A 23,725-nucleotide genomic window follows, 5' to 3' on the forward strand; every position below is an offset into this window, starting at 1 on the left:
GGCAATAAAACTAAGATCTATCAAACTATAAAACTATTTAACCTGTTAAAAAAAAAATTAAAAATACATATCAATAGACATTGCACATGCATTATTGATTGCTAACTTATAAGAAAAAACCCCCCAAAAAACTAAAAAGTGTTTTGGTGGTAATTTACCTTTAGACAAAAACAGTCCAAAAACATTTTATGACTGAGTGACGCGGGCTATAATGGAGAGTCTATGTGTATTATAATACCCCAGTGGTAACATCTATAAACACAAACCCACCAGACACAATCGTCTACATCTGCGGCAGCCGCCTTGGCAGCGCACAGGTTAAGTTGATCTCATCGGATGCGGTATTGCCCTTTGCAAACAACGCCAGCTATGCCCCGGCGGCCCCTTGGCAGACGCCTGCTCACAATGTAACACTTACACAGCGGTAGGCAATCTAGCTTCCACCTCGCTGAGTGGCAACCAGTATGGAAAATAATCTGACATTCAAAACGATAATTGTATAATCAAATTGTTATTCCCGCATCCAGCGCCTAACCAAGGAGTTTTATTTTGTGGAGTAATTAAAAGTAGGAAAAAGCACAGTGACTTGCCATTGTCTGCACTTCATTACCTTAGTTCTTATGGTGGTGGTTACACAATGCAGAGATTAAACACTGCCTGCAACTGCACATCAATTACGGCTAGCCATGCTTATCAAGAAGGAAACCGTGAATCAATGGAAAGCAGATAAGTCCGGAGCAAAATTAGATCTTTTAAATATTTTAAAGAGCAGACTAAAGCGGCTAAATATTCTGCTTCACGGCTACTCAGACGCGGTATCATTTAATTGCTCGGGGACGTGAGCATTCTTTCCTTCACCTCCTCAGGAAGGTATTAGCTTGTATCAAAGGCTTTAGCTCGGCTCTTCCAGATCAGTCTTACAATGGATGGTCTATTGTCTGATTCAATCAGGGGTCTACCGTCTGGGTAGAAATAATAGTGATGTATACATAATCAATGTGAATATGCCCAATATGAGCCTCCAATGTGAACAGAAGCTAAAGCATATACAGATAGAAATGGAGTGAGTAGAACAGCAGCTGAGTAAACCTTGTGCATGATCGTTTTTTTGAGCAGAGCGGTTGTTTAGAGACGGCCTAGATGAAAAGGCCACCGACTCATTAAAGGGGTTGTCCAGTGAGAATGTGTTGATTGGTGGGGGACAGACTGCAGGGACCCGCAATGATAGTCAGCACAGGGCTCTTTTCTCCTTGTTATATAATGGAGCAGCAGTGCACTGACTTAAAGGGAAGCTGTCGCCGGCTTTTCGGCGTATAAGCTGTGGCCACCACCACCGGGCTCTTCTATACAGCATTCTAACAGGCCGGGGGTATAACATAAAAAACACTATATAATACTCACCTAATGGTCGCGCGGTGGGCGTAATGGGAGTCTCCGTTGTCCGGTGCTGGCGCCTCCTCTTTCGGCCATCTTCATCATCTTTCTGAAGCCGTGGTGCATGACGCGGCTACGTCATACACACTCGCCGGTCCTGCTAGGCGCACTACAATACTTTGATCTGCCCTACTCAGGGCAGATCAAAGTGCGTCTGCTCAGGACCTGAATGCTGGCGAGTGTGGATGACGTTGGACCAGTCATGCACTGCGGCTAAAAAAGGAGAACAAAGATGGCCAAAAGAGGCGGTGCCAGCGCCGGACAACAGAGACGCCCATCGCGCGACTGCTAGGTATTAAAGTGTTTTTTTATGTTATACCCCCGGCCTGGGCTCTTATATACAGCATGTTAGAATGTTGTATATATGAGCCCGGTGGTGGTGGCCACAGCTTATAGGCCAAAAAAGTGGTGACAGGTTCCCTTTAACAGTTGTGTCATTCCTTCCCTATGGGACTGCCAAGCGCTGAATGAACTGAGCAGCAGTCAGGCCCTGTATGCTGCGCCATTTGGTAGCAGGGATAAAAGTGACCATATCTGGTGAACAGTGGTGGTCCCAGCGGGTGAACGCCCACAGATCATTGGATCCTTTGCACAGGTTATTGTTTTCATTATACAACCCCTTTAAGGACCAAAATACACCAACTCTCAAGGGTGTTAATACAAATTACACCAAAACAAAGGAGACCTTTCTTCACAGAACATAAGTACGGCAAACCATACAAATTACCTTATCATAAAGGTTTCCTGAATTTCGTTTATCATCCTCGTCACTACTGTCTTCTATTGGCGGATTTTCTCTTTTCATGTCATCACCCAAATAATGTTCAAAGACATTCGAGAAAGCAATAGCAGAAAGCATGCAGACCACAGGAGTCAAGGTTAACATCAAACGGACCATCACACCGGCAAAATATACTGCACTGATTGCATACAGAGCAACTGTGGAGAAAAGGGGAAAAAAAGTCTATTAAACTGTGCCACTAATAACAGGATAAATAGCCACAACACTTCACGCCGCTGAGACACCACTCCCTCGCAGTTTGTCACACTTCTGAATTGTAACCACGTTATTGCGCTACGTGAGTGAAATAACAGTGTAAGTCTGCGACATACACATAACAGGAGGTCCTGACACAAGAAGCCGGCGGAGGAGCCGTCCACATACCATCTGGCCGAGACACGCAGAAGGGAAGACATTATATAGAACGGGTATTTACATACATCCTATAGAAAGGCTGTAAACCTCTAACTGCATCCACTACTTATGGTAGAGAATAGATAGAGAAAGGCACAAGATGCTGGACTATCTCAGCATACTATGGGAAGACTGCCGGGAGGTAAATCTACAGAGAAAAGGGGTGTCCTTAATCACTAAAAATAAGCGCAAACCAGGGAGTACGACAACAGTCTCTGGTTAATCTCCTACTGTCCCAGCACAGCTTTTGCTAGTCTTTGTGAAACAGAAATCGGCAATAGGTTTTGCTTGCCCCAGAGGGCATCATCACCCAGGCACAGTGACCAACTCCAGACTGTACCACTTACTGGGCTTCCTTGGTGATAAATCACTATCTACTACACCTCAGCTAGAACTCGTAATGATGAACTTCTATTTAGTCGTCTTCAATATTCTTAAGCGATGGCCCCACCATTCCACTGATTGACAGCTTTGTGCCTACACTATGCCTAGGAGCAAAGCTGAAAATTGGTGCATTCAGGGTTATACAGAGCTTAATAGTGGAAGAAGAGCAAAGCCATAGCAAATGAAACAGATAAAATATTGATTTTGTCAGAATTACAACAAGAAGCCCTGGTAAGGGACAAAGCACTGCAATCAGGGTCTCTGCTCCTACATTATATTGCTCTTAGACCAGGGGTCTCAAACTTGGCTGGGTGTATAGGCCGCACAGAGGAAAAAAATAATTCGGGGGTGGGGCCGCATTCTTTACAGGACAAAGTGACATTTTTATTGGTACCATAAACATTTTTTTTTTACACACCTTTGGATCACTGATTTTGAACATTTTTCACTTGTTTATCATAATAAAATGTGCACATTCTTTGGCTATATATATATATATATATATATATATATATATATATATATATATATATATATATATATATATATATATATATATATATACATATATACACATATATATATATATATATATATATATATACACACATATATATATATATATATATATATATATACACATATATACATATATACATACATACATACATACATACATACATATATATACATATATATATATATATATATATATACACACACACACACACACACACACACACACACAGTCAGGGCCAGAAATATTTGGACAGTGACACAAGTTTTGTTATTTTAGCTGTTTACAAAAACATGTTCAGAAATACAATTATATATATAATATGGGCTGAAAGTGCACACTCCCAGCTGCAATATGAGAGTTTTCACATCCAAATCGGAGAAAGGGTTTAGGAATCATAGCTCTGTAATGCATAGCCTCCTCTTTTTCAAGGGACCAAAAGTAATTGGACAAGGGACTCTAAGGGCTGCAATTAACTCTGAAGGCGTCTCCCTCGTTAACCTGTAATCAATGAAGTAGTTAAAAGGTCTGGGGTTGATTACAGGTGTGTGGTTTTGCATTTAGAAGCTGTTGCTGTGACCAGACAACATGCGGTCTAAGGAACTCTCAATTGAGGTGAAGCAGAACATCCTGAGGCTGAAAAAAAAGAAAAAATCCATCAGAGATAGCAGACATGCTTGGAGTAGCAAAATCAACAGTCGGGTACATTCTGAGAAAAAAGGAATTGAGTGGTGAGCTTGGGAACTCAAAAAGGCCTGGGCGTCCACGGATGACAACAGTGGTGGATGATCGCCGCATACTTTCTTTGGTGAAGAAGAACCCGTTCACAACATCAACTGAAGTCCAGAACACTCTCAGTGAAGTGGGTGTATCTGTCTCTAAGTCAGCAGTAAAGAGAAGACTCCATGAAAGTAAATACAAAGGGTTCACATCTAGATGTAAACCATTCATCAATTCCAAAAATAGACAGGCCAGAGTTAAATTTGCTGAAAAACACCTCATGAAGCCAGCTCAGTTCTGGAAAAGTATTCTATGGACAGATGAGACAAAGATCAACCTGTACCAGAATGATGGGAAGAAAAAAGTTTGGAGAAGAAAGGGAACGGCACATGATCCAAGGCACACCACATCCTCTGTAAAACATGGTGGAGGCAACGTGATGGCATGGGCATGCATGGCTTTCAATGGCACTGGGTCACTTGTGTTTATTGATGACATAACAGCAGACAAGAGTAGCCGGATGAATTCTGAAGTGTACCGGGATATACTTTCAGCCCAGATTCAGCCAAATGCCGCAAAGTTGATCGGACGGCGCTTCATAGTACAGATGGACAATGACCCCAAGCATACAGCCAAAGCTACCCAGGAGTTCATGAGTGCAAAAAAGTGGAACATTCTGCAATGGCCAAGTCAATCATCAGATCTTAACCCAATTGAGCATGCATTTCACTTGCTCAAATCCAGACTTAAGACGGAAAGACCCACAAACAAGCAAGACCTGAAGGCTGCGGCTGTAAAGGCCTGGCAAAGCATTAAGAAGGAGGAAACCCAGCGTTTGGTGATGTCCATGGGTTCCAGACTTAAGGCAGTGATTGCCTCCAAAGGATTCGCAACAAAATATTGAAAATAAAAATATTTTGTTTTGGTTTGGTTTATTTGTCCAATTACTTTTGACCTCCTAAAATGTGGAGTGTTTGTAAAGAAATGTGTACAATTCCTACAATTTCTATCAGATATTTTTGTTCAAACCTTCAAATTAAACGTTACAATCTGCACTTGAATTCTGTTGTAGAGGTTTCATTTCAAATCCAATGTGGTGGCATGCAGAGCCCAACTCGCGAAAATTGTGCCACTGTCCAAATATTTCTGGACCTAACTGTATGTATGTATGTATGTATGTATGTATGTATGTATGTATGTATGTATGTATGTATGTATGTGATATATATATATATATATATACCGTATTTTTCGGACCATAAGACGCACTTTTTTTCCCCCAAATTTTGGGGGAAAGTTGGGGGTGCGTCTTATGGTCTGACTATAGGGCTGCGGCTGGGAATGAGGGTGCTGCGGGTCATCGGGGGCACGAGCAGGCAGCAGCAGCGCCTGCTCGTGACCACGTGTGCCCGCTCATTACATATGCACGCCCATCTCTCAGCGCTGAAGCCGGCGCTGACAGGTGGGCGGGAGGACGAGCGGGGACGCGCGGATAGTAAAGAGCCGGCCGCATGATCACCCCTGGCAATTACAGCCTGGAGTGATCATGTGCGGCTGTATTCACTGCCCCCCGCGCGTCATTACCAGCGCGGGGTGCAGTGAATCAGTACACTCACCCGTCCCCGTGTGTGGAGCTGCCCCCTGCAGCATCGCGTCTTCCTGTCTGTGCCGGTCAGCTGATCTGTGCTGAGCTGGTCAGCTGATCGGCACAGACAGGAAGACATCGCGTGCTGCAGGGGAACGGCTCCACACACACAGATCAGCGTGCCAGAGAGGAAGATGTGATCGGTGCTGCAGGGAGTGAGGAAAAGGTGAGTATAAACGTTTATTTTTTTCTCTGTGCTATAGGATACAGGCCATATACCAGGATGGTATATGAGCACGATGGGGGCATATAGCAGGATGGGAGTACCGTATATGAGCAGGAGGGATGGGGGGGGGGTATGTGAACAGGCTGGATAGGGGGGGGGGGGGGTATGTGAACAGGCTGGATGGGGGGGGGGGGTATGTGAACAGGCTGGATGGGGGGGGGGGGGTATGTGAACAGGCTGGACGGGGGGGGTGGGTATGTGAACAGGCTGGACGGGGGGGGTATGTGAACAGGCTGGACGGGGGGGGGTATGTGAACAGGCTGGACGGGGGGGGTATGTGAACAGGCTGGACGGGGGGGGTATGTGAACAGGCTGGATGGGGGGGGGGTATGTGAACAGGCTGGATGGGGGTTTATAGCAGGATCATTTACAAGGCAGGAGGATCATTACCAGGATGGGGTACCTTAGTAGAGAATTTGGGGACATTACCCCCATAACAGTGTCAGCAGCAGATCCTCGCCCCATAACAGTGTGTCATGACCACATTTTTTGCTTAAAGTTCTATTTTCCCATTTTCCTCCTCTTAAACCAGGGTGCGTCTTATAGTCCGGTGCGTCTTATAGTCCGAAAAATACGAATATATATATATATATATATATATATATATATATATATATATATATATATATATATATATATATATATATATATATATATATATATATATATATATATATATATATATATATATATATATATATATATATATATATATATATATATATATTATAAAGTTGATGGTAAAATAATGTCATGCTTTTTATATATTTTTTTTTTTTTTTTTTTTTTTTTTTTTTTACACATTTTATCCCTTTCTTGTAACTGTTACAATTATCACTATATAGAAATTTTGGCCAACATCTTTTAGTAATGTTCCCCATCTTGTTGTAATGTGCCCATGCTTGCCCCCTTGTAGTATTGTGTCTCATCCTAGTCCTCATTCTACAGTAATGTGCTCATCCTTGTCCCCCATCCTATAGTAATGTCCCCATCTTGTAGTAATGTGCCACATCCCTGTCCCCCATCTTGTAGTAATGTGCCACATCCTTGTCCCCATCCTGTAGTAATGCCCCCAGCCTTGTCCCCATCTTATAGTAATGTTCCCCATTCTTGTCCCCTTGTAGCAATCTCCCTATCCTGTAGTACTGTCCCCATCATATAGTTGTCCCATTTTATAGTACTGTGCCCATCCTACAGTAATGTCCCTATCCTAATGTGCCAACCTTGTCCCCATCCTATAGTACTGTCCCATCCTATAGTAATGTCCCCATCTTATCATAATGTGCCCATCCTATAGTAATGTGTCCATCCTTGTCCCCATCCTATAGTATTGTTCCCAGCATTATCCCTATCCTATAGTAAGGTTTCTCATCCTTGTCCCCTTGTAGTAATGTCCCTATCCTGTAGTAATGTGCCCATCCTAGTCCCCATCCTATAGTAATGTCGGGATCCAATAGTATTATGCCCATCCTTGTAATGTCCCCTTCCTTTAGTAATGTGCCCACCTTGTCCCCAACCTGTAGTCATGTGCCCACCTTGTCCCTATTCTATAGTCATGTGCCCACCTTGTCTCTATTCTATAGTAATGTCCCCATGCTGTAGTAATGGGTGGAGGGGGCAGTGGCGGATGAAAGGGGGCAGTGGAGCTATAACTTACCAATCGCTCCCTTCACCTTCCACAGACGCCGGAGCGAAGCTGAGGGGGCGGTCTCCGGCACCAGATCCACAGTGATTGGAGAGATCGGTCACAAGGCCAGTCTTTCCAATCAGAGCTGGGGGCGGGTGAAACTGAGGTCACCCAGCTCCAGTTAATCAGTGCTACAGCTGCACTGATATGGCTGGATTTCAATGTTTCAACCATTTTCAATAGCTGAAACATTACAGTGGCTGAGCGGCGTTCGTCAGGCAATCACAGCCTCCGTAGGTCCGGGGAGGAGACACCACCCCTCCTGAGGTCCCCTCCTCCCCGAATCTAAGGTATTTGCAATGCAAAGCGATCGCAGCCACCGGGGCCGCGATCTCGCCATGACATACTGGGTACGTCATGGGTCCTTAAGTACCAGGGAGCTATGACGTACCCAGTAAGTCATAGGTCGCTAAGGGGTTAATGTGCCGTCCTTCACACACACACCCACACCATTCTTCTCACCTGTCCCGCATTCCCTCGGCTGCCTCATCTATGCTTCGTGCTGCCCCCAGGCCCGTGCCCCTGGTCACTATCGCGGCCGATGCAGGGGCCGCAGCCACTGTCATTGATTTATGTCAGATGATGGTTTTGCTGGCGCTGCGCGCGCAGAGCCCTTGACTCAGAGGGCACACCGGCAAAACATTCATCTAACAAAGTTCAGACAGTGGCTGCGGCCCCTGCACCGGCCGCGATAGTTAACAGGGGCACGGGCCTGGGGGCCGCACAAAGCAGCCCGAGGGGCTGTATGTGGCCCACGGGCCGCGTGTTTCAGACCCCTGTCCTAGACAGATAGTAAAAACTTGGTGATAACTTCATTTAATTTTCCTGCAGTGATGTGTTGATCATGTGCATGTAGACGCTACAGCAAATCATGGCCTTCAAGGCTCGCATGCCATACATGCCAGCATCTCATTTAAAGACAGCGACTGGCTGCACCGGCACATTAACATTACAGTATAATTAAAGGGGTTCTCTGAAAATAACATACGATGGCATTCCATGGTATAATTCAGACTAGTCACAAGTCTGTATGAGCTGCAGACTGAAAATATATTGTTCTCAAGACAGTGTGTCAACTGACAAGAGCTGTATTACACATACCTCAGTCAGGCTGTCAAATATGAAGAAATATCTCCTCTTTGCTTAACATAAGGGGGATAGCTCCAGGTTCATTCTAATCTATGCTTATCTATTTTCCAGTTGGGCGCAGTCAGTCTCTGTTCACTGCTATAAAGTTGTCAGACTGATGGAGGTGCAAGCTGACTCAGGTAAGTGATACAACTTGTGAATATCTTCAGTCTGCAGCCCATACTGACACGTTACTAGGAAACTACTATTACATGCACTGTTTAAAATAATTTAAAAAGCAAAATTAAAACTCAACAGCCCCTCTTAGGGATTACATACTTTATCAACGTATAATTGAAACAGCACTATATTAGGCACCTGAAAGCTCAAAAAGATAAACACTGGACATTACTCTTTGTATTCTTTGATAAAATCACAAAGAGGTTACATGGTTTGTGCACCTCTAAACAGCTTTGTGCACGGACCCCGGATCAATCACTAGGGCTGCAGCCTCTTCAGCTCCTCTTGAAGATCCACATGAGTGAAGCTGACAGGGCATCACATTCTCATTGATTTCAATGATATTGCCGTCAGGTTCACTTGGAGATAAAAGTACTCTAGAAGCACAGTGGACAGAAGCTGGAAGGCCTTGCTGATTGCTGGAGTGTCATGGTCTCTTCATTGTAAAAGTATGAGGATCTCGACACACAGACTTGTGTCAATGATAAAAGGTATAAAAAATAAACCTTTTGGAAACTGAAGCGGAGGATTGACACGGTTGTTGATTTCCATGGTCCTGAGGAAGGGAACTTGAACCCAGAAACGCGTCGACCTCTAAAATAAATTACTAATATTAATCAACACTTCTTCGCATTAGTGATAGAATGGATGTATTGCCGCGCTTTCTCCAGTACCTTCCAGATTATTCATGTGGAGCTGCAGTAACAGCCATTAAATTATACCTTATATAGGAGTTGTGCCTGCCACAACCCTGCCAGGTGAGTTTTTTAAATTTTGCCTAACTCACCATTTATCCGGTAAAGCCCTATTTTGCGCTCTCCTTTGTTTTCAGCCTATAAAGCTGCTATGTCAGTGCATGGCAGCTGTGTGGCTCTGTACTGCGTACCAACATGACTGCCGAGCATTTTTGTACACAACTTCGTGCATAGGGCAATGATGTAAGGCAGGAAAGCAAAAAAATAAAAAAAATAAAATATAATGTGCATTACCTACCAAATACTCGCTCATCATTGATATTCTTTATACAGAACCATAGCCCTGCAGGAAATGTACAGACTAAAATATGAAGGTCAAAGAAGAAGGAGACCCAAGTCGTTGGTTGATGTTCTGACACCGAAGCGATAATGGGGATGTGTATTTTGGCGTACCTATTAAAAAGAAGGAAAAAAATAAATAAGTTATTGATAATGATTAATATAGCACATGTGCACAAGAGTTTTACTTTTAGCAGTACAGAACAATAGAAAAGCTTAGTCCCATTACACAAGGAAATGAAGGTGCCGGCAGCTTATCGTTACATGAGCAGTGTAACTATCAATTTGTTTTTCAGATTTCTCGATGTGAAAATAGTTGCCAAGAAGCAAACGCTAAAGTCACTGAACCCGATGTTAATAATGACCTCCTAAATACAGACTAAACTGTTTGGCCATGCTTAAACCACTAAGCTGCTGGTAATTTCCCAGGGATCGGAGGTATACAGACAGCGCTGATTACTATTTCATTCCAAAATGTTTTAGAGAACACCTGCCAAATGCTTGGATAGCAATCGCATCTAACAAGGGATGTGCCTTGTAATTTCACAGGTCAGGTTGCTGTCCAGATGCCTGATCCTCCCCGGCTGTAGCGTTGGCCGGGCTTTTCCATCCAGGGGAGTGGAGGGATTCCAGCAAAGTGCTGGTCACAGAATGTATCCCAGGCCAGCAGGGCAAGCCGTACGAGGCCTCATATACATTTACAGTTCATGTTACGTGATCATTATGTACACACAGAACACAACCTAGGAACTATTTACCGAGAAGCCAAAAAAAGTCTACAGGAGTTAGAAATCCTTACACAGAATAGAGAAGTGTTACCGGCACAGAATGTACCTGACCTGATTTATTATTATATGGCATTTCTGAGTGGAAATCCCCTTTAGGCAAACAGATTAAATAATGAAATATACATTTTCAGATGCTTGTGCCGAACTCACCCTGTATCCCAAAGGGAATAAAATCGTCCACTCCAAGGAGCAATGTACCCTGCAAAACAAAATCCACATATTAAACAAAAGTACACAAGGCAAAAATGGGAAAAAAAAAATGTAAATGTGAAAAACAACAACAACTGATATCCGAGCACATGCCAGTGATGGAAATCTCATAAGTCAATAAAGCTTCGATATTACTCCATATTGAGGCTGAAACAGGTGTGATCCACATTTAGGGAAGACATTGTTCATCTTTGATCAAAACCCACCTCAAAAGGTAACAGCCGGCTGAGGATGGGGTCTTTACTTTTGGCGTAGACTCTCGTTTGGCTACATGTGCCAAGTTATTAATACAAAACAAGTCCAAAATGTACCCAAGCATCAATGATTAAATCTAAACAATTTGAGTCTAATATGGGCTCAGAAAATGGAAGCTCAAGGAGAAATTTTTTTTTTTTTTTTTTTTTTTTTATATTGAGATTCATTAGAATAATAAAATTATAAAATGACAGAAAAGCTGCCTACAAAGACAAGGGATGGGTACCAGAAAATGGAAGCCCGTACTGATAAAGTAAATATGGCAGTAATAACAAAGGTGTAATTGTGATACTGTATGTGTTATACAGATACAACAGGGCAAAAGGTGCAGTAATAAGGTATAAATAAGAGTAATACTGGTTTAACACTTTAGAGTATAAAGAATGGCTGAAATATATAATCAATAACTGGTAAGGTTAGAGCAGCAACAAAAATGACAGATAATGCTGATCTGCCAATACCAAATCAATGTAAAGTGCTGCTAATACTGCTACATCATAATAGTTGGGTAAACCGGGTTATCGTAAGATTCTAACCAATGTTACTGGAGGATTGGCTGTCACAATGTCCCTCCACCCCAACACGCGTTTTGCTTATTGTGAGGGCGAAAGAGGCAGGGTGAAAAGTGAATCGGGGTGGGGGGGAACTGGTGTCCGCCAATACACCAGTAGCAATGGTTAGAATCTTACGGTAATACTGTTTACTCAACTATAATCAGATTCGCAAATCCTTCCAGTCATTTTAAAAAAAAAAATTCATTCATGTTTATAAAACATAGCGACTCATTTAATCCATAGAAGGAAAAGGAGAACCACAAGTCATTACGGCCGGATATGAAAATAACATTTCTTATTCTCATAATCTTAAAGAAACAAAACATATAGGACAATGTAAAGTAGAATCCTGGTACAACTGGTGTATCCAATGTATCAGCTTTACGAGGATTATCCTATTTTATATTGTTATGGATGTTTGTTTATTAAAATTATTCAAATACATTTTATCCTGGCCTTAAAAAGAGGACCTTTAATTAGATTTAAAGATTAGATTTAATTAGAATTAGCATAATTATTATCCAAATAATTCTTTTTTTTTTCCCTTTATGACCTGTTTTAGGTCATACCCATGTGACCAGAAGGGGAGGGGCCTCAGCCAACAAAGCTGAGACCAGGAAGCAACATTTTTCTGTTTGCTGAGGCCCCACCCCTGTTGGTCACATGGGTATGACCTCACAGGTCTTGCAAGGGGAAAAATTGAATCGTTTGTAGACTACTTATGCTAATTCTAACCAGGGGAGGGGATAAGTATGAATTCGGGCGGCACGGTAGCTCAGTGGTTAGCACTGTAGTCTTGCAGTGCTGGGGTCCTAGGTTCAAATCCCACCAAGGACACCATCTGCAAGGAGTTTGTATGTTCTCCCTGTGTTTGCGGGGGTTTCCTCCGGGTTCTCCAGTTTCCTCCCACACGCCAAAAACATACTGATAGGGAATTTCTATTGTGAGCCCCAATGCGGACAGTGTATGTAAAGCCCTAATTGGACCGAGAAAACAATCGCAGCATGCTGCGATTGTAATGCGAGACTCATTTCTCTTGCACCCATTCAAGTGAATGGGGCAAGAGAAATATCGCACTGCACTCGCGGTACACGAGAATGGCAATAGCCGGCTACAGAGGAGAGAGGGCGATAAATCCCTTCCTCCCCTCCTCCATGCCACCCCGCCCCTCCTGAGAGCCAGGCCGCCCCCCGCAGCTGAGGTCCGCTCGCACAGTCGGACCGCAGTCGCAGGGATACTAGCATGACACTCGGCTTCTGCTGTACTGCCAGCGCGAGCCGAGTGTCATGCGAGCATCACACTAGTGCCCCGTGTGGCCCCGGCCTTAACCTGCTGCTTCTTTCAAGAACGCAGCAGTTTCCCAGTTCAGTCAGGAAAAAAAAACAAAAAAAAAAAAAAACCAGGTATGAGTGTGCGCATGAGACCCAAAACAGCTGCTCTCAATTTGCATAAAACATTGCAAAAAACAAAAATAAAACATGCAGCAAAAATGCAACGTGTGAACATAGCCTTAGGGCATGTGCACCTGTTCAGGACCCGCAGTATCCTGGATGTGGCAGGTCCTGAGATGTGGGTCTGAGTCTCCTCTGCAGGAGACTGCTGCTGCTCGTACCCACGATCCAGGCTAGGGCAGTTGCGATCTCTCTTCTGTTCTCCCTGCGGAGGACACTTGCGTCTCTGCAGCAAACCACTGACATGCTGTGGCTCGGGAAGCTGCATCGTAGGTCAGTTTTCACTACGGGAAAAAACAAGCACAGTGGGCACAGGATTTCTATAAATCCCATCCACTGTGCTTGTACTGTACAACACAGCGTTTTGGACGCTGTGAACCCTGAAAGCAGTAGTAATCATTTATCTACACAGCCATAGAGACAAAGCATTCAGCTGAGGTGGACCCACCAAGGTGATGGTCACATTGTGCACTACTTACACCGTGCCATCGTCTCAGCATTTCCAGCTCATCCCCTGCTAAATGTTTTGTGTCAATGGCCATTAATAAGAGATGATAAATGAATGCTGAGGGTCACTGTTATTTCCTCTCTGAAGAGCTGTTAGTTTTACTTACACCTTAATGGAAGAACAGCATATTGATGACAGTCTGATGGGAGTAAGGCTGCTTTCACACTACGTCTTTTTAACATGCGTCCTGAACGTTTTTTGCTGCAAAAGCGGATCCTGCTTTTACAGCAAAAAATGCACGCAAACGCATGTCTTATTTTGCAGGATCCTGTCACTGGATGTTTAGGGGCGGGCATTGGAGTCATGTGATCGGGAGTGAGGGGAACTAAACGTGCCAGACTGGGAGCCGGCATCTGACAGCTGCGAGGCTCGTAACCAAGGTAAACATCGGGTATACTTGCTTGGATACCCGATATTTACTTTGGTTACCAGCGTCTGCAGCTGCTAGGAGCCGGCTGCCTGCACACGTTACCAACATCGGGTAACTAAGATAAGTGGTTACCCGATATTTACCTTGGTTACGAGTGTCCGCAGCTCTCAGGTGGGGGAGAGGGAGGGGGAGAGACAGAGAGAGAGAGGGAGGGGAGAGAGGGGGAGAGAGACAGAGGGAGGAGAGAGATAGACTGATCACGGAGGCTGGTTTCTGGCCATGCTCAGTAGAGCAAGCAGGATCCTGCCTATCAGCACGCCAGCGTTCACATGCGTTTGTGTGCTGTTTAGTCAGGATCCAGCAATTTGCAGAAGTTGGACGCAGCTCAAAACCGCTACAAGTAGCGTTTTTGAAAGATGTTAAACTGCAAGTCGCTGGATCCTCACTATAACGCACACAAACGCAGGTGAACGCATGTTAACGCGAGTCCATTGCAAATGCATTGAAATGAAAACGCATTTGCACTGGATCCGTTTCTGCGTTAAAAAAACGTTCAGGACGCATGTTAAATAAACGTAGTGTGAAAGCCGCCTAACATCAGCAAGAAATCATAGACATTATACATCTGACAAATATACAACTTATTCCAATTTAAATGGGATAACCTGATCAAGGGAGGCCCAACCAGCAATCTATAGAAATGGGTTCAGCAGGATGGAGCGGAGGTCAGGCACGCGCACCACCGATTTGTTCCTGCTCCATGGGACGCCCAGAGATGGCAGGGTTCAGCGCTCGGCCTCTCCTGACAGTCCCGTAGACAATAAATGGAGTGTAGAGGGGAATGCTTACTCTGCAAAACCCCACTCTCAAAATAAGAGTCCCAACAGTCAGACACCCATTGACCAACAACTTATCCCATAGTCTGACAATCAGGGATACATATGCTTAATACAAGTCTGTGCACACATTGCACTTCTGCGCAGTTTTGTCACAAAACCGGAAGGATTTTCTAGTCCTATTGGAGGAGATTCCTAAAGTCTCATGCACGTTACTTATTTGGTCCTTGTAGATTTGTAGCAATTTAATTCTGCAGCATGTCAATTATTTTAGCGGCAGATTTTCTCCATACTAATAACACATGTTAAACCTCCGCCCCCCCAAAAAAAAACAAAAGAAAAACCGCTGCGTTTTTCCAGAGAACAGCACTGCTTGCAGATTTTTCTGCTGCAAATACAGAACATGTGCACATACCCTTAAAGGATGGTGTAGTCTGGTGCATCTTACAGGGGAAATCCATCAGACTATGTCCACATGTTGCGTTTTTGCAGCATTTTTCATGTGTTTTATGCAAATTAAAAGCTGCTTTTCACAGCACCAGCAAAAGCTATTACATTTCAGAATAATTAGCAAGCACACAGCTGCTTTTTTTTCTTGAGAAACTGAAAACTACTACGTTTTTAAAAGACGCAGAATGTCAATTCTTCCAGTGTTTTTTCACCATTGAAAGCAATGAAAAAGTGTAAAAATGCTGAAAAAAACAACAGCTGCATTATTGTAGTGAATGAAACCTAACTTAGACATGTACTGAAGACAAATTATGCCAAAACGCACCTAAACCTGCTTTTTGGAAGCAGCTTTTTTTTTTTTTTTCTTTTTTTTTTTTACTGCCAAGAGACCAGGTTTTGGCTGCAAAAAAACCCCCACAAACTCCAAGATGTGAACGTGGACTTATGGTGGTCTAAGGATGAAAGCTGGGTGGAAACTGAAAACAAGATAATATACAGTGCATCTACAGCCATTAACTTGAGAATGGCGGCAGCTAAAGCATAGAAGTGGTGTCTAGGTATAGTAAAGTAGCTATGCGTTACATAATGAAACCACCTATAGTGCATCCTGGTGGAAAACAACGTTTTAGCATTTTTATCTCGAAAACTGAACAGCTACCATACTCAATGACTTGTAGGAAGGTCTCCATGAAGTATCGCTTCACGTCCACAGCCTTGTAAGTTTTACATGTTCTAATCATAGCATTTCTGTATACAAAGTGTCGATTCGTATTGAATTGATGATGCCCTACAACTTTGTAATTCACTTTTTTTTCTATCGTGTTCCGTTTGAGATAATAATGCTAACTCCGTTATTTTCCACCAGGTGGAGCTATAGGTGGTTTCATTGCGTAGCACATGGCTACTTTACTATACCTAGACACCACTTCATGCCTATAGCTGCCGCCGTTCTTAAGTTAATGGTGGTGCACAGGATATGGGTGGACACACTATATTTAGGGTATTAGGAAATTCTGTCTAGATGAATGGCAGTATAATCTTACCAATCCTACTTGTATTTCATCTACGATATTGACCATATAGTGGATTTGCCAGGAGAAAGACTAGAAAGGCTAAGGCGTGTTCCTGCAGCATTACCTGGTGCCGGACATGGCTTACCTGTGTAGGTCAAGTAGATAACTGTTAGGAACACGATTCCAGCAGCGAGAGACACTCCCAGAAAGAAGAGCGTCTGAAACTCCTGCTTCGTCAGCTTGTCTCTCAGGTACTGCAAGAACGCATAGGCCTGCAGCAGAGCAAACACTCCTGAAACAGACGAGGACGGGGCATTAATGGCAGGCGCAGGACTCCGGATACAACACATTATCCTAATGCCTGATACTAAACTGTCAATTAAAGAAAATTAATGGAAAAACAAAAACCATCATGATTTAGTCATTTTACCGAGCAGTATTACCCATAACCATATCAATTTTCCTCTCCCTACTCAATTAAATCAATGACCATTCTGCAGCATGTCAAATATTGCTGTGGAACGGTCATGGCTTTATTGTGGATTTTTCCCCACTCAGATCAATGGCAAAATAGAAAAATGTCCTGAAAACCCCAATGTTGCAGACTTTAATACAGGTACTAACGTGCCTCCATATAACACAGCTTACATCAGTGCACACTCGGGAGCGAGCGTCAGACCGTTACCTGGGGTTTACATCAGGGCCTTGTGTTACATGTATTTATAACATTTCTATTACAAGATTATGTTCCGATCACTAGCCTTCTTAGGCTTCGTGCACACACTGGAGTTATTGGAGTTTTCTACCTGTTATTTGTAGCCATAAGCAGGAGTGGGTGATAAATACAGCGTGGTGCCGTGTTTGTATTATACTTCTCCTCCAACTGTTCCACTCCTGGTTTTGGGCTTACACTTAACAAAAAACACATACTGAAGGTGTGCCCGTGACCATAAAGAAAAATTAGTAATCCAGCAACCGGCCACTGAGGCTTTTTCTACTGATGCATTATCCTATCAGGAAGAGTTTGCAGCAGTTTCTTCATCAGAGACAGGATTACAGTAACTGATATCACCTCTATACTCCGCTGATTTGGCAATATCCACCTTTTATAATACGTGATGGCACTGCTCCCCCTCCCTTCACAATGACCTTTGCACATGCTCATTATATGCTTTAACCCTTTCATGACAGGACGATTTTGCACTTTCCGTTTTTTTTTCTGTTTGCCATTATTCTCCCGAGAGATGTAACTTATGTTTCAGTCAATCTTGCCATATGAGGGCTTGTTTTTTTGAGGAACGAGCTGTACTTTTAAATGAAATTATGAATTTTTATCATATAGTATACTGAGAAAAGGTAACAAATTCCAAAAAATTACAAAAAAAAAAGTGCGGTAGCACTTGTTTTTTTTAGATATTTTATTCACTATATGGTAAAACTGATGTGTGGGTGTGATGCCTCAGGTCGGTGCGAGTGTGTAGACACCAAACATGTGTAGGTTTACTTTTATCTAAGGGGTTAAAAAAAAAATCTGATGTTTATCCCAAAAAAAAAAGTGGTGTACATTTTGCGCCATTTTCCGCAACCCCTAACGTTCTCATTTTTCGAGATCTATACCTCAGTGATGGCTTATTTTTTTTCGTCTTGAGTTGACATTTCTAACCGTACCATTTTGGAGCAGATGCTATGTTTTGATCACCTGTTATTGCATTTTGCGCAAAATCTGTGGAGACCAAACAAACGTGATTTTGGAGTTTGGAGGTTTTTTTGCGGCTTTGCCGTTCATCGATCAGATTAATTGATTTTATATTTTGATAGATCGGACATTTCTGAACGCAACGATACCAAATGTGTGTATATTTTTAACCCTTTCATTTTCAATGGGGTGAATGGGTGGCGATTTGAACTTTTGGATTTTTTAATTTTTTTAAAACTTTTTTTAAACGTTTTTTTATTTTACTAGGTTCCCTAGGGGGCTTTAAGGATCAGCAGTCTGATCGCTCATTCATTTCTCCCAATCAGAGCAGCACCGCTCAGATAGGGAGAAATGATCATCTCTTGTAAGGCTGGTTTCACACTACGTATTTTTAACATCCGTTGAAAACGTTATTTTAACGGAAGTACGGATCCTGTGCAAATCCGTTTTCACTTCAATGCATTTTCAATGGACTCGCGTCCACCTGCGTTCGCATGCGTTTGCGTCCGTTAGACGCAGGATCCGTCCTTTTGCGTTATTTTAACATGTTTCAAAAACGCAACATGTAGCGTTTTTTTGCTTTGTCAAAATAACGCATCTCACAGGATCCTTCACATTGCGCCGCGAGCTGCAATGCATTTCAATGAGTGCTGGATCCTGCCTAGCAGAATGCGTTCAGTTGCGTTGTAACAGGATCCTGCTTTTGTACTGAGCATGCCCAGAAAGTACTGAGCATGCCCAGAACCAGTCTCCAGTGATCTGTCTATCTCTCTACTCCCTCCCTCACCCCCTCTCTCTCTATCTCTGTCTTTCCCCCTTCCTCTCTCTCCCACCTGAGAGCTGCGGACACTCGTAACCAAGGTAAATATCGCGTAACCACTTCTTAGTTACCCGATGTTTACGTTGGTTACGCGTGCAGGCAGCCCTGCTCCTAGCAGCTGCAGACACTCGTAACCAAGATAAATATCGGGTATCCAAGGCCGATGTTTACCTTGGTTACCAGCGTCTGCAGCTGTCAGAAGCCTCCTCCCAGTCTAGCTCCCCTCACTCCCGATCACATGACTCCAATGCCCGCCCCTAAATATCCAGTGCAGGATCCTGCAAAATAACATATGCGTTTGCATACGTTATTTGCTGTAAAAGCAGGATCCGTACTTCCGCTAAAAAAACGTTTTCAGCGGATGTTAAAAAGACGTAGTGTGAAACTAGCCTAAGCTGCAGTACTCTGCTGCTTCTTACAGGACCTTAGTCATGTAAGCTACAGGAGTCATCACATGACCCTGTGCTACCATGACAACCACCGGATCCACGTGATCACGTCACATGACTTTTGGTATCGTGCGGTGAGTAAACTTCTACCGCCATCACTGTTAATATGGTGCTATCACATCTTGACAGTGTCATGTAAGGGGTTAACAAGTACGCATGGATAGCGATTCCACTCATACCTGCCGGGCACACGCCAGCTGTACAAATCAGCTGACATGTGCGCAGACCCCCGCCTGCAGCCCCCGGCAGCAGTTGGGGATTAACACTATCAGGATCAGAGCAGTCTAGCCATGTACATGTATTGTTTCCTGAAATATCATAATCTAAAAAAGCCTCAGTGAAAAAAATTGAAAGATTTCTATATTTTACTTGTAAAAATGATTGTGACATTGCGGGAAAAAAAAAATAAAATCACAAAACACTGCAAGTCCCAACCCCCACCCCCAAAAAAACCCACATTGAAATAGAATCAGCCAGTAGGCTCCACCCTCCTAAGCCATCTAAATGGGCATGTAGATAGTAGCAGATTGAATAAATTAATTCATCAATACCCTGTTTCCCCGAAAATAAGACACTGTCTTATATTTTTTTTTGCCCTGAAAAAAGCACTATGTCTTATTTTCAGGGGGTGTCTTATTCTTGAGGAGACTTGGTTGGAGTAAGTTTACCCCCACAATAAGCAGACCCCCCCTTCCCAGGATCATCATACTTACCAGCCCCGAGCGTCTGTATGGCTCCCAGATCTTCCTGTGATCTCCCAACAGGTATGCTGCACGCCTCCCCTGCGTCTGGCCGACACACATACTTCAGATCACACACACATACACATACCGTATATATATATCAGATAGCATACACTCATTTAGACACACTCACCTTTCAAATCATTGCTCCTGGTGATCTCCCAGTAGCTGTGCTCTCTTGCGTCTGGCCGACAGTCACATCAGACAGCATATACACACACACACACCTTTCAAATCATTCCTCCCTGTGCTCTCCTGTGAGCGCTCCCAGCAGCTGTGCTGCACGCTGTCCTCCTGCCGACACGCACACATCCGATCGCATACACCCGATCGCATACACGCACACATCCGATCGCATACACACTCACGATATACGCACGCTCACGATATCGCACGTACCACTACAATCGCGCGCACACACACACACTCGCAACATCCGGAGAGGTCACATGCTTCCGGCCATGTGATCAAGGTCCTGGAAGATCACAGCACAATATCGCCGCCGAGAAGCAAGCAATATTACTGGATGGGGTGTGTGTGTGTGTGTGTGTGTGTGTGTGTGTGTGTGTGTGTGTGTGTGTGTGTGTGTGTGTGTGTTCCGCTGCAGGACCTTGATGCGCTCACCTGCTCCCGGTCGGCGTCTGGTGAGTATGATCGGGGCGTCTTCTCTCTTCTTTCTTTAGTGGGTCTCCGCTGTCTATAATGAAGTGTCCTGCAGTGTCTATAACTTTTTCACCGCTGCATGACACTTCATTAATGACCGCAGCTATGTCTTATTTTCAGGGGATGTCTTATATTAAAGCATCCCTGAAAACTCCTGCTATGTCTTATTTTCGGGGGACTTCTTATTTTCCGGGAAACACTGTACCTGTGATCCGATGTCTTATTGCAGAGCCATGTTTTGCGTAATATGAAAAAAGGCTGTGAAGATATATGGGCCAGACACAGATTTGTATGCCAAGCTGCCTCAAAAGCTTTCTGTAAATGGCATTACCAGTGTAAGACATGTAGATCAGGAGAGCAGGCTATCAGTCATTACATGTCTCACTCTGGTGACACCTTTGATCTCTGAGAATCTACCGCCAGAGCTTATTTTAAATCAGTGTCCAGCCCCATAGCCTGGAAGAGCTCATTTACATATTAATAAAAACGTGGATTTCTCTGGAATAAGACCTCAGATAACAGATATTAAAGTGTAAATTTATTCAACTTCTACAACCTGCTTTCCCATATAGATGGCTTCGGAGGGTTGATCCTACTGGCAGGGTATCTTTAGCTCAAAAACTTGATTCACACATTAAGCCGCTTTTGAAGGATTCTTTACTTTATGTTGGCCATACTAAAATGTCGGACAAATATACTGATTTCAGCAGATATTTGGTGAGACAGATGGTTGCAACATGTCCAATGTGTATGGTCAGGCCGAACCATCTCATATAACATATCGAGAAACAAAGTGTTAATGATTATACATAGGTGTCTGAGGAAAAAAAGGCAGAAGAGAAAATAAATTATAGCCGCTTGCATCCAATATCCAAACATGCGCACCACTCTACGTCAGGACCTTACCTGCAGCTGCCATGTGCTCGCTTGTACGGATGGGTTGAAATCCAACAAAGGGAATTTGCATGGATAATATTAACCCCACGATGTAAAAAGTGCTGTATGCTTCAGAGGAGGAAACAAAAAAGCAAAATTAGCAATTCTGAAATAGAGTCACAAAATTCTCATTTATCATGAGTGGAATGAAATACAATTAGTGTTTTCAGTACTCTAATGCTCATCACGCATCCTTGAGATTGGCCATGAATATATCAGATTGGGGGTGTTCCGACCACTGGCACCCCCACTGATCAGCTGCTGGCGGTCAATGTCAATGTCCGGGTGTACACAGACTGGCACACCACCTCCAGACAGTGTAGTGGCCGCTCCCGGGTGCGGCAGATTCTATAGCTCATCCCTCCTCCACTCCCCATAGACTCATGAGCAGCAACTCTCTCATTACTTTGTGTTATATATCTTCTACTAGAAATAGGCCCGATACTATTGCATCGGGAGTGCGGTGACATGAACATTGTCTAAGCTTAGTGGTGCTGACAGGAGCAGTGGCGAGTGGGGCTGGGGGCATACAGATTTGTTGGGGGTACTGGAGGCATACAGTTCTGGTGAAGGAGGGGCTGGAGGCATACAGTTCTGGTGAAGGGGGGGCTGCGGGCATACAGTTCTGGTGAAGGGGGGGCTGGGGCAAACAGATCTGGTGAAGGGGGGGGCTGCGGGCACACAGTTCTGGTGAAGGGGGCTGGGGCGGCACAGTTCTGGTGAAGGGGGCTGGGGGGGGCACACAGTTCTGGTGAAGGGGGCTGGGGGGGGCACACAGTTCTGGTGAAGGGGGCTGGGGGGGCACACAGTTCTGGTGAAGGGGGCTGGGGGGGGCACACAGTTCTGGTGAAGGGGGCTGGGGGGGGCACACAGTTCTGGTGAAGGGGGCTGGGGGGGGCACACAGTTCTGGTGAAGGGGGCTGGGGGGGGCACACAGTTCTGGTGAAGGGGGCTGGGGGGGGCACACAGTTCTGGTGAAGGGGGCTGGGGGGGCACAGTTCTGGTGAAGGGGGCGGGGGGGGCACACAGTTCTGGTGAAGGGGGCGGGGGGGCACACAGTTCTGGTGAAGGGGGCGGGGGGGGGCACACAGTTCTGGTGAAGGGGGCGGGGGGGGGGCACACAGTTCTGGTGAAGGGGGCGGGGGGGGCACACAGTTCTGGGGGGCACATACAGCGTTGGAGCCGGTGACGTTCCTTGGTGCTGCGGTTCCTCTCCCTCCAGTCTGTTCATCTGTGGAACACTAGCTCAGCATGTCACACAGTAGCTCCACCCACAGATGAACTTCTGTACAGAAGCAGCCCAGCGGTCAGCAGTGCACGCTGGGCTGCAGGTGCCGGGTTTGTCTGTGTCTTTGGTACATATGAAAACAGACGTCATACATACCAGAATCACCGATGTGTGAAGAGGGAATAAAGGGAATTTGTCAGGTTAGTGTTAGGAAATCTGATCACATCATAATGTAGAGACAGAGATCCTGATTCCAGTGATGTGTCACTTACTGGACTGCTTAGTGCAGTTTTGACAGAATGTCTGCTGTGTCGGATATTGATGTATCAGAGCCAAGACTTCTACACTGTGTATAACCTCAACCACACCACTGATAAGCAGCTAACATAGGAATCTGCCAATCAGTGGTGAGGGCACAGATCAGCCAGACTTGTCTGCATATGAAACGTAGCTAGTGATAATCTCCTGCTGATAAAACACACTGTATTGAAACTACAGCACACAGCCTAAGGGACAACTCTGGAGTAAGGGTCTGTTCCTCAATTATACTGCACTCAGATTAATCAAACACCTGCTGACAGATTGCTTTTCAGATATGACTTGTT

At 44.3% G+C, this 23,725-nt stretch overlaps 1 protein-coding gene across 2 annotated transcripts in view; it reads right to left on the minus strand.

Annotated features, from left to right (window-relative positions):
- The window catches only part of STT3B (STT3 oligosaccharyltransferase complex catalytic subunit B), a 195,018-nt gene that overhangs the window by 39,227 nt on the left and 132,066 nt on the right, over positions 1-23,725 (minus strand). For both annotated transcript variants that reach the window (XM_075315244.1, XM_075315245.1), the window contains exons 6-10: positions 21,863-21,961; positions 16,731-16,877; positions 11,089-11,137; positions 10,110-10,264; positions 2,162-2,373 (exon numbers count right to left, since the gene is read on the minus strand). In XM_075315244.1, coding sequence (XP_075171359.1) covers positions 2,162-2,373; positions 10,110-10,264; positions 11,089-11,137; positions 16,731-16,877; positions 21,863-21,961 — 662 coding nt within the window. The remainder of the gene's footprint in view (positions 1-2,161; positions 2,374-10,109; positions 10,265-11,088; positions 11,138-16,730; positions 16,878-21,862; positions 21,962-23,725) is intronic.

The sequence above is a fragment of the Anomaloglossus baeobatrachus genome, chromosome 6, assembly GCF_048569485.1.
Source record: "Anomaloglossus baeobatrachus isolate aAnoBae1 chromosome 6, aAnoBae1.hap1, whole genome shotgun sequence".
NCBI lineage: Eukaryota > Metazoa > Chordata > Amphibia > Anura > Aromobatidae > Anomaloglossus > Anomaloglossus baeobatrachus.